An 18,245-nucleotide genomic window follows, 5' to 3' on the forward strand; every position below is an offset into this window, starting at 1 on the left:
TTTTGAAAGAGATTGAAAGACACTAAGTGGACGTTGAGTTGTTCTGAGTTGTAAAGCGTGATCAGAATGACACATTGATTCTGGCGACAGATGAACATGCTGATGCGTCTGAAGGAGGCGGCGACGTCATCGAGCCCGCAGAGCTACGACAGCGACTCCAACAGCAACAGCCACCACGACGACATCCTGGACACGTCGCTGGAGTCCACCTTGTGATGTAACACTGGGATCGGCTTTCACAACAACTGTGAGAACATCTTCTTTAGAGTAAAATCCAGCCACCTTAATTTGGGTGCAGGTAACCCAAATAGTTAAGAAAGGTTCAAATTGCATTTCAGAAAACAGGCAACAAGTTTCTACTGCACTGCTCTGTTTAGTTTGTTTTTTTTCACCGCTGTGGCCAGTGGCTCCTCTGTCAGGAGCCTGACTTCTACTTCAGACAGACAGAATAAAAGCACACAGCCTGTCACATGTTGGTGAGGCGCCATCATTACCGTCATCAGCATATACCAGCCAGCGGTCCTCCTATCAGGCGAGGATACTCCTGTTCCTGCCCAGCTGCAGTGTGTCTGAGCTGCCTGCAGATGGCGATACAGACACGTGTCTCTGGAGCGTCGGTGAGCCTGAACTACCAGCCACTGAGGACACCGATGAGGCTGCTGGTTGGATGGATGAACAGCCAGCAGCTTTGTGCTCTTCCTCCTCCTCTGTGGCTAGAGTTGCCTGTGTGGTTGCTGAAGAATAAATCAGGGCAAAGTGAATGTTAAGTCCCACAGCATGACCACTCACACTTCTAAAAACTCCTCAGTGAATGTTCATGAATACATCCCAAACTCTATTCACTGTTTGATTTGATTCATGTGGTGTAGTATCATGACACAGATGTGAATCCACCAAAAGTAATTTAGAGCCCAGATAGAAATAGCTCCCATCAGATACACCTTTACTGTTCTTCAGTTAAATGTCTGCATTCAAAGCCCTTCATGGACACAAACAAAAGAGAACTGGTGTTTAAAAATGCAAATCTGTGATATAAACATGATAATAAGAAAGTTAGTTAAACTGTAGCAACATTGCATCACCACCAGGACAATGTGAAAGTCCAAATATTCTCACCACAACCCTTGCTGACCCTTTTAAGTTGACACATCATACGGTGCTGTTCCTCAAGGTCTGCAGTGGTTTCAGCCTGTCTGACAAACTGTGGTTCTACCAGAGTAGAGGAGCAGAATAACATTAAGTACATTACATACAGTTGTATTGGCCAAACACACAGCTGTAAACACAGACACTAACATCTATAAGTTATTTTACAAAGCAAGACTAAAGGACTAAATCTCTTTAGATTCCTAAGACTTTCAGTAGTAAAGGGCACTAGCTTGGAAACAAACTTTCACCATGGCTGGATTTATCCTTTAAACTAGTACCATGTTTGTCATGATGTCCTTTTCCATCTGTGTTGTAACTTTCTGTGTAACTTCACAAACAACAGCTCCACCACTTCTACTTTTGACTACTTCGTAATCCTTTTAGAGCTCCATGCACATTGGCCCAAACAGGCTGTTGTAGCACAAATCTCTTTTGGTGCTGGACTGAATTCAAACAATGCCTTACTCTTTTCTAACAGACTATGTGCATTAGCGGATTTTTTTATTTGTCTAAATGGCTGTAAACCTAACAGGGCTCCGCGTCAACTCTCTCCTCGAGCACCTCGGGTTGTCGAGGAGCAGCGTCGACCTCTCGTCATATCAAACACCAACGCTACGGCATTGAGACATGAATGAAAAGCAGTACTTTGGGTTTCAAATTAAAGTGTATGCATGTATAACCCAGTGCTGTGAAGCTGGTGTAAATATTTGGACCACTAGCAAGAAATAAATATATATTGATGTGTTTTGGTGCTCGAAATTTGAACGTTTTGCAGGTTGATTGGGTGAGGGAAGTTTAAGAAGATGTGTTGATTTTATACCTCATCCCCATCCTTTAACTGTGCTTTCGTCACTCTCATAGTTCTGTTTTATGTGATTTGTGACAAAACTGTCCTAACAAACATGTTCAACTAATTAAGTGAAAACTAGTGTATATGCTGCTTTGTTTATAGTGATATAATTAATCAGAAGTTAAAAGGTATAAAGGTACTTGTGGTTGAATGATGATGTAAAACAGTTTGACGTTATTTCTGTGGCTTAAAATGTAAAGAATATTGTACTTTTTATTTTCCTAAAACCTCCCAGCCTACCTTCTGGGAAGGGCAGGCGCTATTTAAAAGCCGGGGTCATGTCATCCAGCACAACGTCCATGGCATTCAGTGTTTTACTCACAGATCCTATGCAACATTCATTCTGATCTCCAAATGGAAGCCAAAAGCTGAATGTGCGTAGTTTTCAGCACTGCCGAAATATACAGCATGGAATCAGATTTGTTAGGCCCTATGTTCTTTGTCCATATGTATGTCTGTAGATTCTAGAGGCTCTCCTGCTATGGTACTTGTAAGCACAAAGAGACTGATTCTCTGTTTGTCTCGAGTAAAGTCTGCTCTAAGAGGTGTGGATGTTGTGAAAGCATTTGCCCAGTCTGTCAGTTTATTACTCACAAACTCAATGAATGTTAAGCCTTCTTTGCTATGTACATTTTTTGTATGTAACATAACCTTGTAAATAGTTGATTATCTTGCAGCATTTTGATGACTTTTTCTAGCTGATTTGTTACGGGACTTGAAAAGGAGTATTTTGTGTACAGTCTCTTTACATCAGAGCAGATTGATGCAGTTTGTCATCACTGGTCTGTCCAGGGCTTATTGTACTAGTCTTAAGTTATTGTGATTCAATAAAATTAATGATTATTTATGACTGAATTTTGTCAAATAGTTCCTTAAAAAAAACTGGACTTGGAAATGTTTACAATCATAAAAAGTAATAATGTCAAAAAAATGTAACAGTATAGTTTGTTGTAAAAAGTAATTGTATATTATGTCATGTTATGTGAAGAAAGTCCTAAAAAATTAAAAGAAAATAGTCTTTAAAAACTCATAGTATAGAATTTCTGGAAAGGCATTTAAAAGTCATAGTTGACTATGTAAAAAAAAATCATAGCACAGTATGTCAAAAGAAGTCATAAAAAACGTATAGCATAGTTTTTTGAAAATAGTCAAACAAATCTCATTGTATACCGCGTCAAAAACGAAATAGTATAGTATGTTGAAAAAAGTTATAAAAGGTCATATTATAGAATGTCCAAAAAAGGCATTTAAAAGTTTAGTATGTCAAAAATGTAGTATGTCTAAAGAAGTATTTATAAATCATAGTACAGCATTTAAAAACAATTGCCTTAAAAGGTTTTAGTATGATATGTAGAAAAAGGTTGTGTAGAACTCATTGTAAAATTATTTCCAAAAAAGTCTTAGTAAGTCTCCTTAGTAAGTCGTAGTAAGGTATGTCACTTTTTTTTAATAAAAAACATAAAAAGGTCAAAAATGTTTTGGTTTAGTATGTAGAAAAAAATCATTAAATAGTATAGAGGCTGTCTGCCCTTGCCCGTTGGCTCCTGGGAAGTGAAGAAAGGTTTGGTTGTAGAATGATCCTTTGGTCAACAGCAATACACCCACCAAGTGTGAAGACGATGACATAAACTGTTACTCGAGATATGTGAAAAACATACCCAAATACACACAGACAGACAGATTCCTTGCTTGAAGTTAAATGTGCACATAGCAAGTATCCTCGTTTTTAAAAACTTTTCTTATCTTAGCTTTCTTTTGGTCTGCGTTGTCTTTCATCATGAAACTGTATCCACCATTTTCAATAATGACAAAAACATCATTATCAACAATTTTATTCAACATAAGCAAAGAAAACTGTACTTATAGGAATCATCTGTGTGGAAACATGTGATGACATCAATCTGAGGTTAAAGAGTTTTAAACATGACAAAAGTCTGGCCCTTTAATCATACAAACTCAAACTTGGTTTAGATGCTCAGAGTCATTACCTTAATGGGACAGTGAGAAGGAGAGTTTTTACAATTTATCTTCTCCAGTGTAATCGGAATTCTTATTCAAATTCTGAATAAATAGTAAAAAGATAAGGCAGCTGGAATACATAATTGTAATTGTAAATTGTAATAATTAAATGTAGCCAATAGCATGAAATATATGTATTTGTTTCAGATTAAGTTTCCAAACAACTCTTTGTGGCCATGCCAGATTTCCCCCAAACCCTGTGTCTTTGAAACGGAGAGAAATCAGAAAGTATTTAGTATTTGTAGTTGCTTTTCTTGCATTTTCTTGCATTTTGCATCTTTCAAACCCCAGTGTGCTAAGTTGTTACAACAACAATGGTAGTAAAAATAGATAATTTAAAGTATAGTTTATACAAATTGAAATACTCAAGTAATGTACAAATAGCTTGTGACATAAGCAGGTTCCCATTCCACTGACACATTTCCCTGGAAAAAACATTATCTCAACAAATCAACTAATAAATGACAGAGACAAGAATATGAGCAGCTCAACATGTTTATTAATCCTTAATATCAGGTAATCAAAATTATATAATTAAATAGCAAGAATTGTTTTTTAAAATATACAGAATAATTGGTTTTTAATTGTCCTGAAACATTAAACATATTTAAATATTTAAACAGTAGCCTGTATAATGTGGAATGGTGAAACAACTTTAGAGTATTTCACACCCAGCAAATATCAAGGAATGTTTAAAAAATAATCAAACCATTACTATCATGGTTTAAAACAATGGACGCAATCATTTAAGAAAAGACAGGTTTTTATGCTTCAAAAATAGCTACTAGTGAATTCAGACATCTACTATATACATGTATTTTACAATCACAGCAGCAGGCAACACAGTCACTCAGTGTAACCATTGAAAAGCAGCCTCGTGTCTCTGCCTGTGTCTTTGGCTTTGTTCTTTGAGTTAGGAAGACGTTTGGTCCGACTTTGTTCTCACCAAAAAATATAAGCTTTTTATGAATATAACAATATCTGAGCCTTACGCCTTTGTTCTGTACTTTCTGCAAAGAGGTTAAACTTTGCCTGAGCTCCTAAATTCAAATTCAGACTGTCTGACATTTACAAACTCAATGTCAGACATGCATTTTTCTTCATTAAGACTTTATTGTTGTTCCTCGCTGACAGCATTCATACAAAGCCCTGAGGGCAGCACGGCATTAAGAGTTTACACTGGTAGCCAGACAGTGTACTGGCTGGTTTTCCAGATCACAATTGCCACAAGACAAAGTCACCAGACAAAGTGATAAAAACGGGTTAATGGGTAAATATTTACAAGGTTTAGCTGTGATTGAAAATAGTTTTTTCTGTGTTTTTTTTAAAGATATGTCTTATATTTTCTTGTCTTAGCACTTGTGAGTAAGAAAGCCTTCATCAGGACCTTACTGAAACTGCTTGTGTTTTATATCGTGGATGTTGGTCATGCGGACTGAATAACATCGTCCACGGTTCTGGTGTGCTTTACGAACATGGTCCATCATTATGGTACTTCCATTAATCTCATTTATAGCTTAGCTTATAGCGTGCAGGGTGCTCAGGAGTAGAACGTAAGCACACTCTTGTGGTTGCCTCTGATGAGCACGGTGGGTGGAAGGTCCTTTGTCAGAATGTCCAGCCAGGCCATGTAGAGGAAGTCAGAGACGGACTCCTTACGAGCAATGGGCATGCTCCTGCAGGGGGTGAGGGCACACGGAGAGTATGTTAGACACCGTTTCTACCAAGCTTTAATGTTATTCAGGCAACAGTTGGTTATACTTACACAATGATCAGATTGGCTGATTTGGAGTTTTCCTGAAGCACCTCGTTCAGTCGCACCTGGAGGTTGGTCTGTAAAACAGCAGAATTTACTTTTCAACCTAATTTTGCTGTTTAACGCACCCACCTCCAAACCAAACTAATACATGATTACGTATGTAACGTCTTCACTTAGTGTCAGTGGGTTTACCTTCTCCTCAAAGGTGCTCAGCTCTTCGTCAGTGATTTTCCAGGGCTGCTCTTTTCGCATGGCTTCAGCCTGAACGGTGTCTTTAGACCCCTCATGCAGACAGAAAGGCTCAATCATGTCCTCTAACTTCTTAAAGCTGGAGGAAGGCAGATAAGAGCATGAGCTGAATTTGGAAAGCTGTTTTTTTCTTTCTTATAATATGCAGATACTAGGTGATTAAAGTTGACTCTTTCTGCAGCACCATCTGGTCTGCTGTCACTATCATAACTGTCAATTACCTGTCGGCGCTGGGTGGGACGTGGATGTTATCGATGACGTTGATGTCCGTACAGTTAATTCTGAATTTTTCCAACAGAGACTTCATCCTGCAAGACAGATTATCACACACTCATTAACCTTCATATGGATGTTGGTATCTATTTCAAGTTAATGCTAATGCTTCCTGTAAAGATGTTGTTGGCTCATGAATCTTCATATCTGGATTTTGCCAATTCATTTCCCAAAATCTAACTTCCAGCCATTAAAGCTTGGGTAGAAAATGTATTTTTTGGCGTCATTTCATAATAACCTTTCAGCTTATTGTAATTCAAGCGCTACCCACGGGGAAGCAGTTTTCTGGAAAGGGTTGAACAAAAAAAAAAAAACACGCCAGAAAATATACATTCCACATCCCGCAGCTTTCCCCAACCTGTCAGCCCCTCCCACGAGACGAGGACGAGTATAAGCATGCGCTTCATACAGTAACCTGTTCGAATGTTATTTATTCATTTAAACATGATCTGTTAAAGAGTAATCGTGATTGTAATACCAATGACACGATATATCGGAAATTCGTGATTTGAACAATATTGAAGAAGCCTTTCAAAGATGGAGATGAAATAATAGTTGTATAACAGCTAAAAGTTAAATGCTAATAGCCTTCTGCTAACCGTAGCCGTCCCAGCTGCAGCTCAAACTATTAGAGAGATGGAGAAAAATGTAGCTAGTAGCTTAGCCTAGATTTTCTAAAACCTGAAAACACAGCTAACAGAAGGTGCAGACATCATTACTATATCCTGAAAGGCTATTATGACATTTTTGCACAATGAGGCCAGAATAAAGAGCTGGCTACTATAGCTCTAAGATAGAATTTATAACGTTTTTTTACTCACTCTTGCTTGTCCTGCTCACAGCGTCCAGGCTGCCCTGCAATGAAGATCCTTAATTTACTGTCTTTCCACTTCTTCCTGGTAGTGAGGATGTAGGGGAGCAGCAGGGTAAGACCTGAGAGAGAAACCAATTGGTGTTATTGTTCAATATGTATCTTGGTAATTCACATTTGCCAAGATGGTTATATGTTTGCACTTGTCAGTTTATTTGTCTACTACTAGAAGATCTATAGGCATTTATAACTTCTAGTTTACCATTTTCCCCCCTTTTTTTGGTTTCATTTTACTGTCCGGGTGTTGTTAATTTTACGTTGATCTCTTCCATCTGCACGTTGTCTGCATTAGTATGAGGGAGAATGTTACCTGTCTCTTTTTATAGTGAGAAACATAGGAGAAGGGTGCCTTGGGGAGCCAACACCTACCTCCATCATCAAACAGCCACCACACATCAATGGTGCCTTTAGGCTGTTTCTTCTGGAACTGAGCGCTGGCCTCCAACAGCTTCTCATTCATCTTGGCAACCTGCGGGGGCGGAGGGCCGCACACTGACACTGAGAGAGAAAAAAGACACGAGAAATGAGGAGCGGATGAGGGAGAGGAACGGTAGGAGGCAATCCTGTTCTTTGGTGAAGCGTGGAGAGTTGAGTTGGATGGGGAAATTAGTGCAAATCAACATTAGGAGCTGACTCTACATCAGCGGGAACAGACATCTCTCCAGATTGCATACTAATGACCATTGCAGTCTTGCCAGGACACAGCTCATTGGTGTGTGTGTGTGTGTGTGTGTGAGTGATGTAGAGACGGATCGAGTGAGAGGCTGAAAGCACCCTCGTGTCTCGGTTAAAGGGCTGCTCTTAAGGGATGCTCTTCAAACTGGAACGAAAAGGGCCATATTATTGGATTACACCCTCAGAGACATCTTAAGTGGGAGCGCTTGATTCAGTTATATCTCAATGGGAGTGGTGGGGATGTTTCCAAAATAAGATGTGTGCGATTGGCTTCATTTGTTAAACGTATGTTACATCATTGGAAATATGATCTCACGCTCCTCCTCATATTGACGTAGCTCCTCTCCCCACATGTTCAAAGATCATACTTGTCTTTTTGTGCGTTACATTGCATAGATGGAGGCCTTTCTGAAATGTCAGGTCAGATTTGATCAGAGAGAAATAACCTCAAAGGAGAGATACCTCTGGTCGTGAGCACTTGCTTAGAGGATTTCCTGGACTTCCTGAACAGTCCTTTTGCTTTCCCACCGTTCGACATCACGTCTTTGTCCAGTTCCTGTTGCTCCTTCGCTGCTTTTAGCATGTCCTCTGAAAAGACAGAAGACATTTCCTGTTTATGATACACGTGTCTGTGAATAAACGTGACATTGCCAACGATTATCTTTGGTATTGTAAAGATCTCTACAGAGGCTCGGCTGTAAGCTGGTACTTATTCTAACATCTTATCTGTTAACTACCCGACCTTTATAAATACTTAGTAATCTACAGAACAAAGTGTCCTGGTTTATCAGTGTCATTTTATTATTGTCCGTTACTCTGGGTCGTTGTGAGAATAAAAGTCCAGCAGCAGTGGAGTTTTTGTTCTTCTTCTGGTTAATTAAAGCAGTCAAACTGGATTCAAAGTCAGTTCAGGTGGACTACTACTCTATTTCTTCTTTTGAATTATTCTGCTATGTTGTATCAATATTTGCTGCTATTTTGAGGCCACTTATTTCCTGCCATTGTTTTTCATCCTCACCTACATTTGTGTTTAAATCGTATGGTAGTAGTATTTGTAGAAGAAGTTTTTCAACAGACCTTCTGCTTCCACGATGTGCGACACATCAAGTCCCTGGTTCATCCTCAGCACCAATGTCCCGTACTCAAAGTCAAATGCATCACTGTCAAAAACGGAAAGAAGATGAGGACACCAGTCCAACACTAAGCTCTCCCATCTATGTTTAGTTATTGGGTACATTATTGTCACATGTGCTTCTGTGTATTTGTTTGTGACTTACTGCAGTATTCCCACATAACTCTGCACCGCCTCTGTGCCCGCAGTCCTCCAGTTTCTCTGGAAGCCTATCAGTAATGTGTTAGGCTTCATGCGGCCAAGACCAGAAGCCTGTAAGGAAAAGCACAACACTCATAGCATAAAGATAAAACCCCAGATCAGATAACTGAAGCAACACTAGGCACAGTGTAACCCTGCGGTTGTAAAAACCTGGAGTCCTAATTAACTGGAGAAGAGAAACAAACAAAAAAACTCAACATGTCCTACACACAAGGCGGCTGTGAAGCTGTTTTACTGCCAGAAATGATGACCAGATCACCCAGCAGATCTAACTTTTTCTGCAGGGACTCATCCATTGCAGTGTTAATCAATTATAGCTCTTAATCTGCCGTGCTGTTTGAAGTAAGCAATCCTGACAATGAACTGGGACTTTATCTCCCCAGAGCGATAGCCCGAGCCATAAGAATGTTTTCCCTGCTCCTCATTAAGTCTCTCCTCTTCTACCCCCTGCAGTAATGTCCCAGCCGGATCCTTAAGACAAGTCCAGAGTCATAACACAGCAATAGATACTCGCTGTTGTGAGGTTACAATTGGTCAATAAAACCTGTTTCTGCAATGTTTCATCCCACCGTACCCCTCCGATCAAAACTCGCAGGTTACACATTAATTAAATGGGTTAGCAGGTCTTTTTTTTTGGGGGGGGGGGGAGGGAGGTCTCTCCAGTTGAAGAAGTGTGTTGTAAATTAAAGCACTGACCTGCAGCAGGCTCTCAGTCCCTTCCCTGAAGCTTTCACAGGCCACAGCAGCGTAAAATGCCTTGCGTTTGGTCTTCCGGAGCCACAGCTGGTTCTTCTCCATGCCAGCGTTCATCTCTTCGAGGATCTCTGATCTCGGACCCTGGAGAGATCACAACATACAGCTGGATGTGAGTGGAAGTGTTTTAAAGAGTGTGTTTTAAAGAGCAGTACACCTTTTTCATATTCAGAAGACACAACTGACCCTTAACCTTAGTCTCAGGTATCCAGACAGTTGGCATTTCATTCATCCCTGCTTGATATTTGCATGAATATGTGAAGTCGGCACAATTTTTATATTCGCTTGATGTGCAAATCTTGATTTGAATAGAAGTTTGATATAAAGTAAAACGTATAAAATAAAGAATTGGGGAAGAGGATAAGTGCAGCCGTGGTAATATCCATTGTTTTACATTTGCAAACAATAAGATAACAATAGAACCTTACCACAAACACTTCACAGGTGAGACAGAGTCCATAGTTCTTAGAGAGGCAGTGAGCCAGGTCCAGGAGAGCTGGTCTGGCCCGTGCTGCGCCCGTCAGTGCTAAGATCTGAGGCCTGAGAAAGAATCAAGAATGTGTTTCAATGCCACTTGATATTGACTTGGTATTTTTTTCTTAAAATGTTCTTTGATTTTAACGGTTCTGCTTTTTATACATCTTACAGTTAAAAACAAGTTTTATTTTATTTTATAAATTTCTTTGTAAACTTGTATTCATCCGGTTTAATCCCTTCGAGGTTTTAAATCTCTTTTACAAGAGAGGCCTGTTCAAGATGGCGGCGTACCACATAAAAACACTGATAACAGCAAAAAGTTAAAAACAACGTAAAAACATAACAATTTCACATAAAAGACAAATAAGACTGAAAACAAACCAGGACATTTCATCAATGACAGAAAGTACACTTAGTGCTCAAATGACCCAAAATCCTGTCTTTAAAATATTGCATGCTGATGAAATAGACTAGTTTTAAAGTGTCTCACACCAAGATGAGGGTCAGAAAACTTTTCACTTTTCAAAAAGCGCTTTCACCAGAAAAGGTACCTCTTCTAGGAATGAAAAGGTTCTATTGTTTTGAATATATATATTTATATATATATATATATATATATTTGCACCCCCAGTGATGCGATGCAGACTTTTTACCTGAAGTTCTTGACGTGATCCTCGACACCAGACAGAGACAGAGCGTTGCTGACCGCACTCACAAATGTCACCGCCTGCGTGGACGAACCCCAGTTCACATCTGGAGAGAGAACAGGAGTCCTGACAGGTAAGATCTACCATGCAGGCATCATGAATGTGCTTCCAAACGTGCATTCTCTTACGAGCGTCTCACCTGGCTTCTTGACTGTGACGTAAATGTAGAGGAGGATTTCAATGGCGTACGTGAGTAGAGCAGCCCACCAGTTGATAACAAACATGACAACACAGCAGAGCAATGCGCCCAACAGCGAGAGCCACATGTTGTAGAATTTATATGCTGGTCTCCAACCTGAAGCATGGCAGAAGAAAGACCACATTTAGTAACTGCAGACTTTTGGACAAGTGACGGGTAATGGACTGTACAAATATAACTTCCATGATCAGGGACAGGCAGTATTAAAATCTTACTTTGAATTCAAAACAAATCCATTTCCACTCAGTTCCTCCCAGGAAACGTCTTAAGTTTTTCAGAAGTTTTTTAAGAAAGTGCCTTTTGTTGATATATTCACAGACCCACCTGGAGACTTGGCGTAGGATGCATGAAAGCAGGAGAAATTGATGAGGGCATAAGATGCCAGGAAGAAGTTTGAGATGATAGGAGCGATGGTGTTGAGATCACCTACAGAGACAAAAAAAAAAAAGCATATTTCATATTTGAAAATCAGCTTAGTTTCTTTCACAAAGCATAAAAGTTTGTCATTTTTATATTTGTTCATTTGGAGCTTAAAATCTAATTTAAGATAAAGATAGGATGTGCCAGACAGTTGAACTGACCAATGAGAATGAAGGCCACAGAAATAATGAATGTGAGGACATAGCCACGGATTGGCTCGTTGTTCTTTCCGTATCCTTTGGCGAAGAAGTGCAGGATCTTGTAGATGTTGTCTTTACACAGTGCCTGAGGAGAAACAGAGCGTGTGTGTTTTCAGGAGTTAAGAGCAATGAGGGAGAGTTCCTCTGAAACTTTGCACTGCAATCAGAGGAAAGTTACTGACCTGGAAGACTTTGGGAGCGCTGACGAGGGAAGCCAGGGCTGATGAAAGTGTGGCTGAGAATGTTCCAGCAGTGATGAGGGGACCAAAGCCAGATACCATGGTCATCACCTGAACCAGCGGTGAAGAGAGGAGAGTGTTAGAGATGAACAAATGAAGGAGCTCCTTCTTATGTGCAGAATAGAGTTTGAACGGCTGTGTACCTGATTGGTGTTCATCGAGCCAAATTTGCATTTCTCTACTGCGCAGGAAGAGAAATTATAGCCGAGCTCACAGGCAGCCAGTGCTGACGAACCATTACACGAGGCTCCAGCTGTAATGATGTCAGTTATGTTTCCTGTGGCGTCACGGACAACAGTGGCAGCTGACCAATCAGAGAGAAGAACAGATGTATTGCTTAGGAACAACAAACCTCACAGAAACACCAAATATTGTTATTTCATATTTATACGTGTTATCAAGACACAATTAGTAACGTTTCTCATTGGCGTTGCGTTTCATGGGTTACTGTACTTACAAACACAGAGGGCCACACCCACATAGGTGATACCAGTTATCAGGATGGCCAGCAAGGTACCTTTAGGTATGGCAGCCTGGGGATCCTGTAAAACAAAATCTGTGTTTCAACATATTCCAAGCATAATGGTGACTATGATGGAGACTGTTTCTGTCGTGAACATATATTTAATCATTAAAGTAAAACAGCTACAGATACTATCACTTGATTCAGAGAATTTCTTTTTATCACCTCCACCATTTTGTTTCGAAACCTATAGCACCATAGCAGCTAATGATTCCTATGCATGGCTCTTATGCAGTGGCATCTGCGTGAAAAAGTTACCCGCAAGTCGCCGGAGATGTTTGCTCCAGCCAGGATCCCGGTTGCAGCAGGGAAAAAGATGGCAAACACTGTAAAAAAGTTCTCATTGTCCCGAAAAGCTGGAGGAAAATTCTCGAAAAAGATGTTCGCTGTGAGAGAGGGAGAACACAAAATGTAGGTGAACAGGGCTTTGTGATTGATTCAAATCTTCACATTTTTTAGACTTTTTTGTCGTGAAGACATTAATTGTTTTGGAGAGGGTGTCTTACATTCATAATTGAAGATGCCTTCGGAATTCTTCTTATCAGTTGCAGGAAGGAGAGTTCCTGCAAATACGTTCACTATGGCCGCCAGCAAGATAACGAGTAGAAGAATTTGTGCCTGCGTGTCCAAAAATAATTAAACAGATTAAAGTTGTGCTTGGATGTTTTACCACAACAAGCCCAGAGATTGTAGAAAACAAGCAGCATAATGTTCATCTCTCACCTTGGCCTCCCATTCCATTCCAGCAACTGATATGCCCAACAGCAGCACCACGGTAATAATGCCAATGATTCTGATGTCGTTTATTTCATCCACCATTAAGGCGGCGTTATCCTGAGTGCGGCAGAAGGGACGAAAGAGGCACGGATAAGTGTACAGTCATAACATCGAGCCCCTTCCTCAGTCACCTGATCATTACAACGTCACACACACACACCTTGAGCAACTCCACCACGGTCTCGGCGAACCCCACCACATACATAGCTACAGCCACCGCATTGGCAAAGGCGAAAATTAGACCGATCGACCCGCCAAACTCTGGCCCCAAACTGCGAGATATCAAGTAGTAGGCTCCTCCTGAAAATGACAAGATGAAGCATAACAGAGGTGGATGATTAATCACTACATCACTGATTCATTGATTTGATGTCGGGACAAGTTTAGAGGCTGTAAAACAGAGACAAGGCCTCCAGGGGTGACATTCAGGTGCAGTTTTGAGCCTTTTATCTTTATCTACACAATCTGTCCTCCTGGTCATTCCATTCCCTCAGAAAAAGATTTTATGTCAGGATGAGTGTGTGTGTGTGTGTGTGAGTGTTATCTCAGGCTTTATACATTTATGAATATTGTTTAAACAGACAGCCGCAGAGGCTCTGCATGGGTGAAGTGCCTGCATGAAAGGTTTGCGACATGAGGGTTGATGATGCGTTGTCTTACCTCCTCTGACCACACCATTCGTGCATATGGCAGACATGGAAAGGCCAGTGATGGTGGTGACCACACAGCTGAGAGCAATCACCACAATTCCCAGACCTGAAATGCACAAAATAATAGTTTCTCAACAACAACTTACTCAGGCGTTGCGCTAAAGTAATCAGTCATAAAACCCCACAGTCCACTTTAAACACAGAGATAGTCAAAGAGGCTATGAGTCCCAGCCGTCTGTGTACCTGCTACCCGCCGGCAGCTTTTTCTGCTTCTCAAAACCTTTTAGTTACGCTGGCTGAACAAAAGCTGCTGATCGATAGGTTCTTAAGCAATGAACATACTCATGAAGCCATTTACACAATTTCCCCATTCTCCCGGCCTCTTGCACACTCACACACACAGATCGCTCATAGACGTTTGGCTCTTAGAGTTTTGGCTCTCAGAGGTTTGGCTCTTCGAATATGACTATTAGAAAGCTGGTATCATTATGGGATCTCAGAAAGGCTTGTTCAGTTGAATTTGTCCACTTCCTGCAAATGAGAGGAGGACCGTATATTCCTTAAAACAAATCACTAATGCCTAGCATCCCTGGTAACAGCGCCTCATTTCTCAAAACACTGACATTTAGGATCAGTCAGCTATTGCTTGAGAACGACTGTATCACCCTGAAAAAAAAACACTGGTTTAACTGGGGGATTCATCTTTGGCTTCAATGTTGGTTGATCATGCTTTTTTTTAGGGCTCTATTTGCAACACTTCCAAACCTAAGCTGAGCTGTATTAGAAGAAGACAGCTCTGTATCTCAGGCTATGTGCAGTTATAGATCATGTTTAAGGCGTTGGTGCACTGGCTTAATGAGTGGAATGCCTGTGTTGGTGGAGAATGCTCCCCTAGTGAGTACCATGTGTAGTGTTGGTGAACGCAGCCCGAGGCCTTAAAGCAACTGTTGGTCCATGTTCTCCGTCTCTGTTGTGGCTGGTCGTGTTTGTTGTTACAGGTGTGTAGTTAAAGTGATCACTGAACATGTAGAAGTCAGCCTTTTTACACTGTGCACGTTGACTGCCTTCTATGTCAGCTTTGATCCAATGTGTCGGCTGAGTGTGTTGTGTGTTGGAACCCACTGACTCACTTTTTTAGAGATCCCACATGTCAATGCCCCCATGTCTCAGCTCAGTTTCCCCAATTTGGCTTAGCTTATGTTGTACCGTCAGTGTTAGATAATTTGGAGTTGTCAGATTTTATTGCCGTCGCCACACCTGCATAAACTGTCAAAAAGTGAATTCTTGAATAATTTGGGGAAATCTCCCCTAAAACTTGCAACTTTCAGTTGATTGGAAGAAAGTAGCCATAGGTAGAGAATGGCAATTACAAAAAAATGACGGTGTGCTCCATCTAACCAGCATGTATCCGTGTCTCACTCACCCCAGCCTGCCTGACCAAAAATCCAGGACAGACGGATGAACAACATGACACCCCAGATGTTCAGCATGCATCTCACCTGTGGAACAGAAGAGCGATAAGTTCAAAGTCTTGTGTGGATCGTGATTCATTATTATGTCAAGTGAGAGAAACACTAATGTTAATGAAATGCTATTTTTTTTTTTTTAAAGCACTAAACATTTTGGGGCCTTTTATTTGATCTTCATGCCAGCAGCACAAACGATGACCCAGCAGCACTTGAACAAAAGCAAATCACCCCCAGACTCTGGTCTTCAAAGCCTCACTTGGCTCTGCTGTGTTATCAAGCCTCTTCCTGTCAGGTCCCAATTATGTAAAGCGACCCTGCGTCTATAAAGCACAGGAGACCCGTCGTGACCCGACATAACTCACCAGGACGCCCCTTATCCAGCCAAACTTTACTGGTCCTTTCATGGTGTCAGTGGGGATGGCAGACTCCAGATCATCAGAGGGGGTCCCGTCACTCCCCTCACCATCGTCCTCCACGGTGTCTGGCACAGAGATCGCTCCATTCTGTTGGGAAAATGTAGAAGCAAACATAAGGAAACATGTACATTTGTCTTATAGACACAACTGGGATATAGTTATTTTTTTGGGTGTTGATATACATTTTTCAATCTTAAGAAAGCGCATCGTCATTATTAAGAAGTTGCCATGTCTGTTGCAAAGTCTTTTTCTGTCTTTTCATGCAGCAATGTGTCTGGCTTTCTCTTGCCTCCTCTGTAATACACAGGACAGAACTTATGGGGAAACCACGGGGGTTTGATTTGGATAAAGAATGATAAAGCATTTGCAGAGACATTAGACTGTAGAGAGAACAATAACAACCTAATTTTAACTTTCTATGCAGATAATTACAGACTGTTAAATGACTTTCTGATTGACTCTTCTGCCCTGACACAAATGATCCTCTTGAGTCTACTACTACTGACTACTTGAAGCATGTAACTTCATGTCAGGGTTATTAATCAGTGTTTAAATAGCGACATTTTTGGATGAATTAATCATTTGGATACATTTTGTTTGGCCATAAAACTACAAGTCAGTTGTATTTATTCTTTTGGGAAGACATTTTCTGATATTTTTATCAAGATGCTGATGATTGGGTAATCGATGTCTTTACACATTCACACAATATCGCTTAAACCTCTATCTTCATTACTCATAATTTATTTCATTTTCTGCAAAGGAAAACTGCTAAAATATTTTTCAGGTATTTGTCCGTTCAGTCATGCTAATCTAGTTCAGCCAATAAAATCCAAATGACCTATAACTCCATCTCTTTTGCAAGACAAGGCAGTATAATAGCCTAATAAAAAAGCACTAAACACTCTAAGTGTGACAGTTGCTCCCAGAAATAACTTGCGGTGTCCTTTTTAGTTTCGCTAGTTCTTGGGCAAAGATTTAATGGCTGAACTGTGGACACTGGAAGTGATGATGTTTGAATGGTCAACGACTGTAACATATCTGATTTTACTCTGTTTTGAGTGAGTGAATGGACCGTGTAGGTCAGGAGCAGAACAAAGACTGCCGTTAAAGAGCCACTGACTTGAATATAGGAGTAAAATGGGTGTAAAATACTTTCTGCAGAAGGTGAGGTGTAGGACGAATATGCAGACCAGGAAAACAGAGAGACAAGAAAGGAACAACTTCACAGACATGCATGCACTCACCTTCTGAAACACGTTGTGGAGCTCCTGCAGGGATGGTCGCACGGCCCGGTGACCACTCACACTGCCTGCATTGCGATAGAAGTCAATATTGGGCACCCGGTCCAAAGTGTCGTGACCAAAAGCGCTGACCACCGAGGGCCGGACCGTCCGGTGGTCCCCGTTAGAGAAGTTGGTGTCCTCGTAGACGGGAGGTCCATCCAGAGTGGAATCATAAACGGGGTTATCGTGCTCCCCTCCCTTAGACCTGAGCCTCTCCATCAGGAATGCTGATTTAAACAGTCAAGGATCGAACAGCAGTGTGGGTCTCCAGTCATCCAACAGTGTTTTAGAAGAGCAGAGTGCTGCATCAACAGGTGCAGCTGTCCTTGTTTATTGATGTATGGACTAGGCTAGACTTCTAGAGATCTTGTCTGCTGCTCTGAGCTTCTTGTGCGTAAGCTCGGTTTGTCTAAGATGGCCTACCTTTATACCTTGCATCCCAGGGTCATACACTGACTGTCAGCTATTGGCTAACTCTCTGGATCAACCCTCACAAAACTGAGCGAGGGGTGTCAGATATGTCCTTGCTCCATCCTAGGGGACACAAAGGCATTGCTTAACGATTAACCAAGTCATAAACGCCAAACGAGAGATAAAGGCTCTCATTGCCTTAGCTCTGGAGAATTGATTACTAATATTATTGTCTGAAGTGCAGGGCAAGAGCACATGTTGTCCTGCGGTTGTCGTTTATGGGGCTATGGATAGTATTTCCTCAGACCTGTGGGCCCTTTGGATGAATCACCATTACACATCCACATGGAAGTTCCCACTATAGGAAAATAACTAAGGAGGAAAGATTTCAAGGTTAGAAACCCTTCATGATGTTTATTACTGTGGCAGGAAAAGATAAAGCTAGTATGGGATGTTAGAAAACAATACATTCATAACCAATAGGATGTAATCACTAAAACTAGTGTGATAACAAGAGGGAAATTAATCTTATAGTGACTA

At 40.9% G+C, this 18,245-nt stretch overlaps 2 protein-coding genes across 2 annotated transcripts in view; one reads left to right on the forward strand and one right to left on the reverse strand.

Moving 5' to 3' along the window:
- Positions 1–2,936, forward strand: part of nav2a (neuron navigator 2a) — a gene marked incomplete at its 5' end in the record, with an annotated part of 107,419 nt that extends 104,483 nt beyond the window's left edge. The window contains one exon of the mRNA XM_079158634.1: positions 91–2,936. Within this exon, the coding sequence (XP_079014760.1) occupies positions 91–216 (126 nt within the window). The 3' untranslated portion in view covers positions 217–2,936. The remainder of the gene's footprint in view (positions 1–90) is intronic.
- A 1,561-nt stretch (positions 2,937–4,497) lies between these two features.
- slc12a1 (solute carrier family 12 member 1) lies at positions 4,498–17,695 on the reverse strand. The gene is made up of 26 exons (XM_079158669.1): positions 17,256–17,695; positions 15,955–16,095; positions 15,547–15,622; positions 14,134–14,229; positions 13,634–13,773; positions 13,420–13,530; positions 13,203–13,314; positions 12,955–13,082; positions 12,631–12,715; positions 12,317–12,477; positions 12,117–12,224; positions 11,896–12,019; positions 11,639–11,740; positions 11,255–11,410; positions 11,062–11,161; positions 10,360–10,471; positions 9,875–10,015; positions 9,123–9,229; positions 8,923–9,005; positions 8,308–8,433; positions 7,540–7,668; positions 7,121–7,232; positions 6,248–6,334; positions 5,970–6,105; positions 5,784–5,851; positions 4,498–5,694 (listed from the first exon to the last, which is right to left on the reverse strand). Exons 1-26 carry the CDS (start codon positions 17,511–17,513, stop codon positions 5,559–5,561), a joined length of 3,135 nt encoding a protein of 1,044 aa, XP_079014795.1. The 5' UTR covers positions 17,514–17,695; the 3' UTR covers positions 4,498–5,558.
- Positions 17,696–18,245: the final 550 nt, after the last annotated feature.

This window comes from Pholis gunnellus, assembly GCF_910591455.1.
Source record: "Pholis gunnellus genome assembly, chromosome: 1".
NCBI classification, from domain to species: Eukaryota; Metazoa; Chordata; class Actinopteri; order Perciformes; family Pholidae; genus Pholis; species Pholis gunnellus.

What these genes read in the sequence shown, in the direction of transcription:
- slc12a1 (XM_079158669.1), bottom strand. Translation starts at nt 17,513, where the DNA reads ATGGAGAGGCTCAGGTCTAAGGGAGGGGAGCACGATAACCCCGTTTAT. An exon ending in GCTGGATAAGGGGCGTCCTG is followed by an intron (nt 15,623 to 15,954) that starts GTGAGTTATGTC and finishes TCTGTTCCACAG; the next exon opens with GTGAGATGCATGCTGAACAT. An exon ending in GTGGCTGTTTGATGATGGAG is followed by an intron (nt 7,233 to 7,539) that starts GTAGGTGTTGGC and finishes TTTCTCTCTCAG; the next exon opens with GTCTTACCCTGCTGCTCCCC.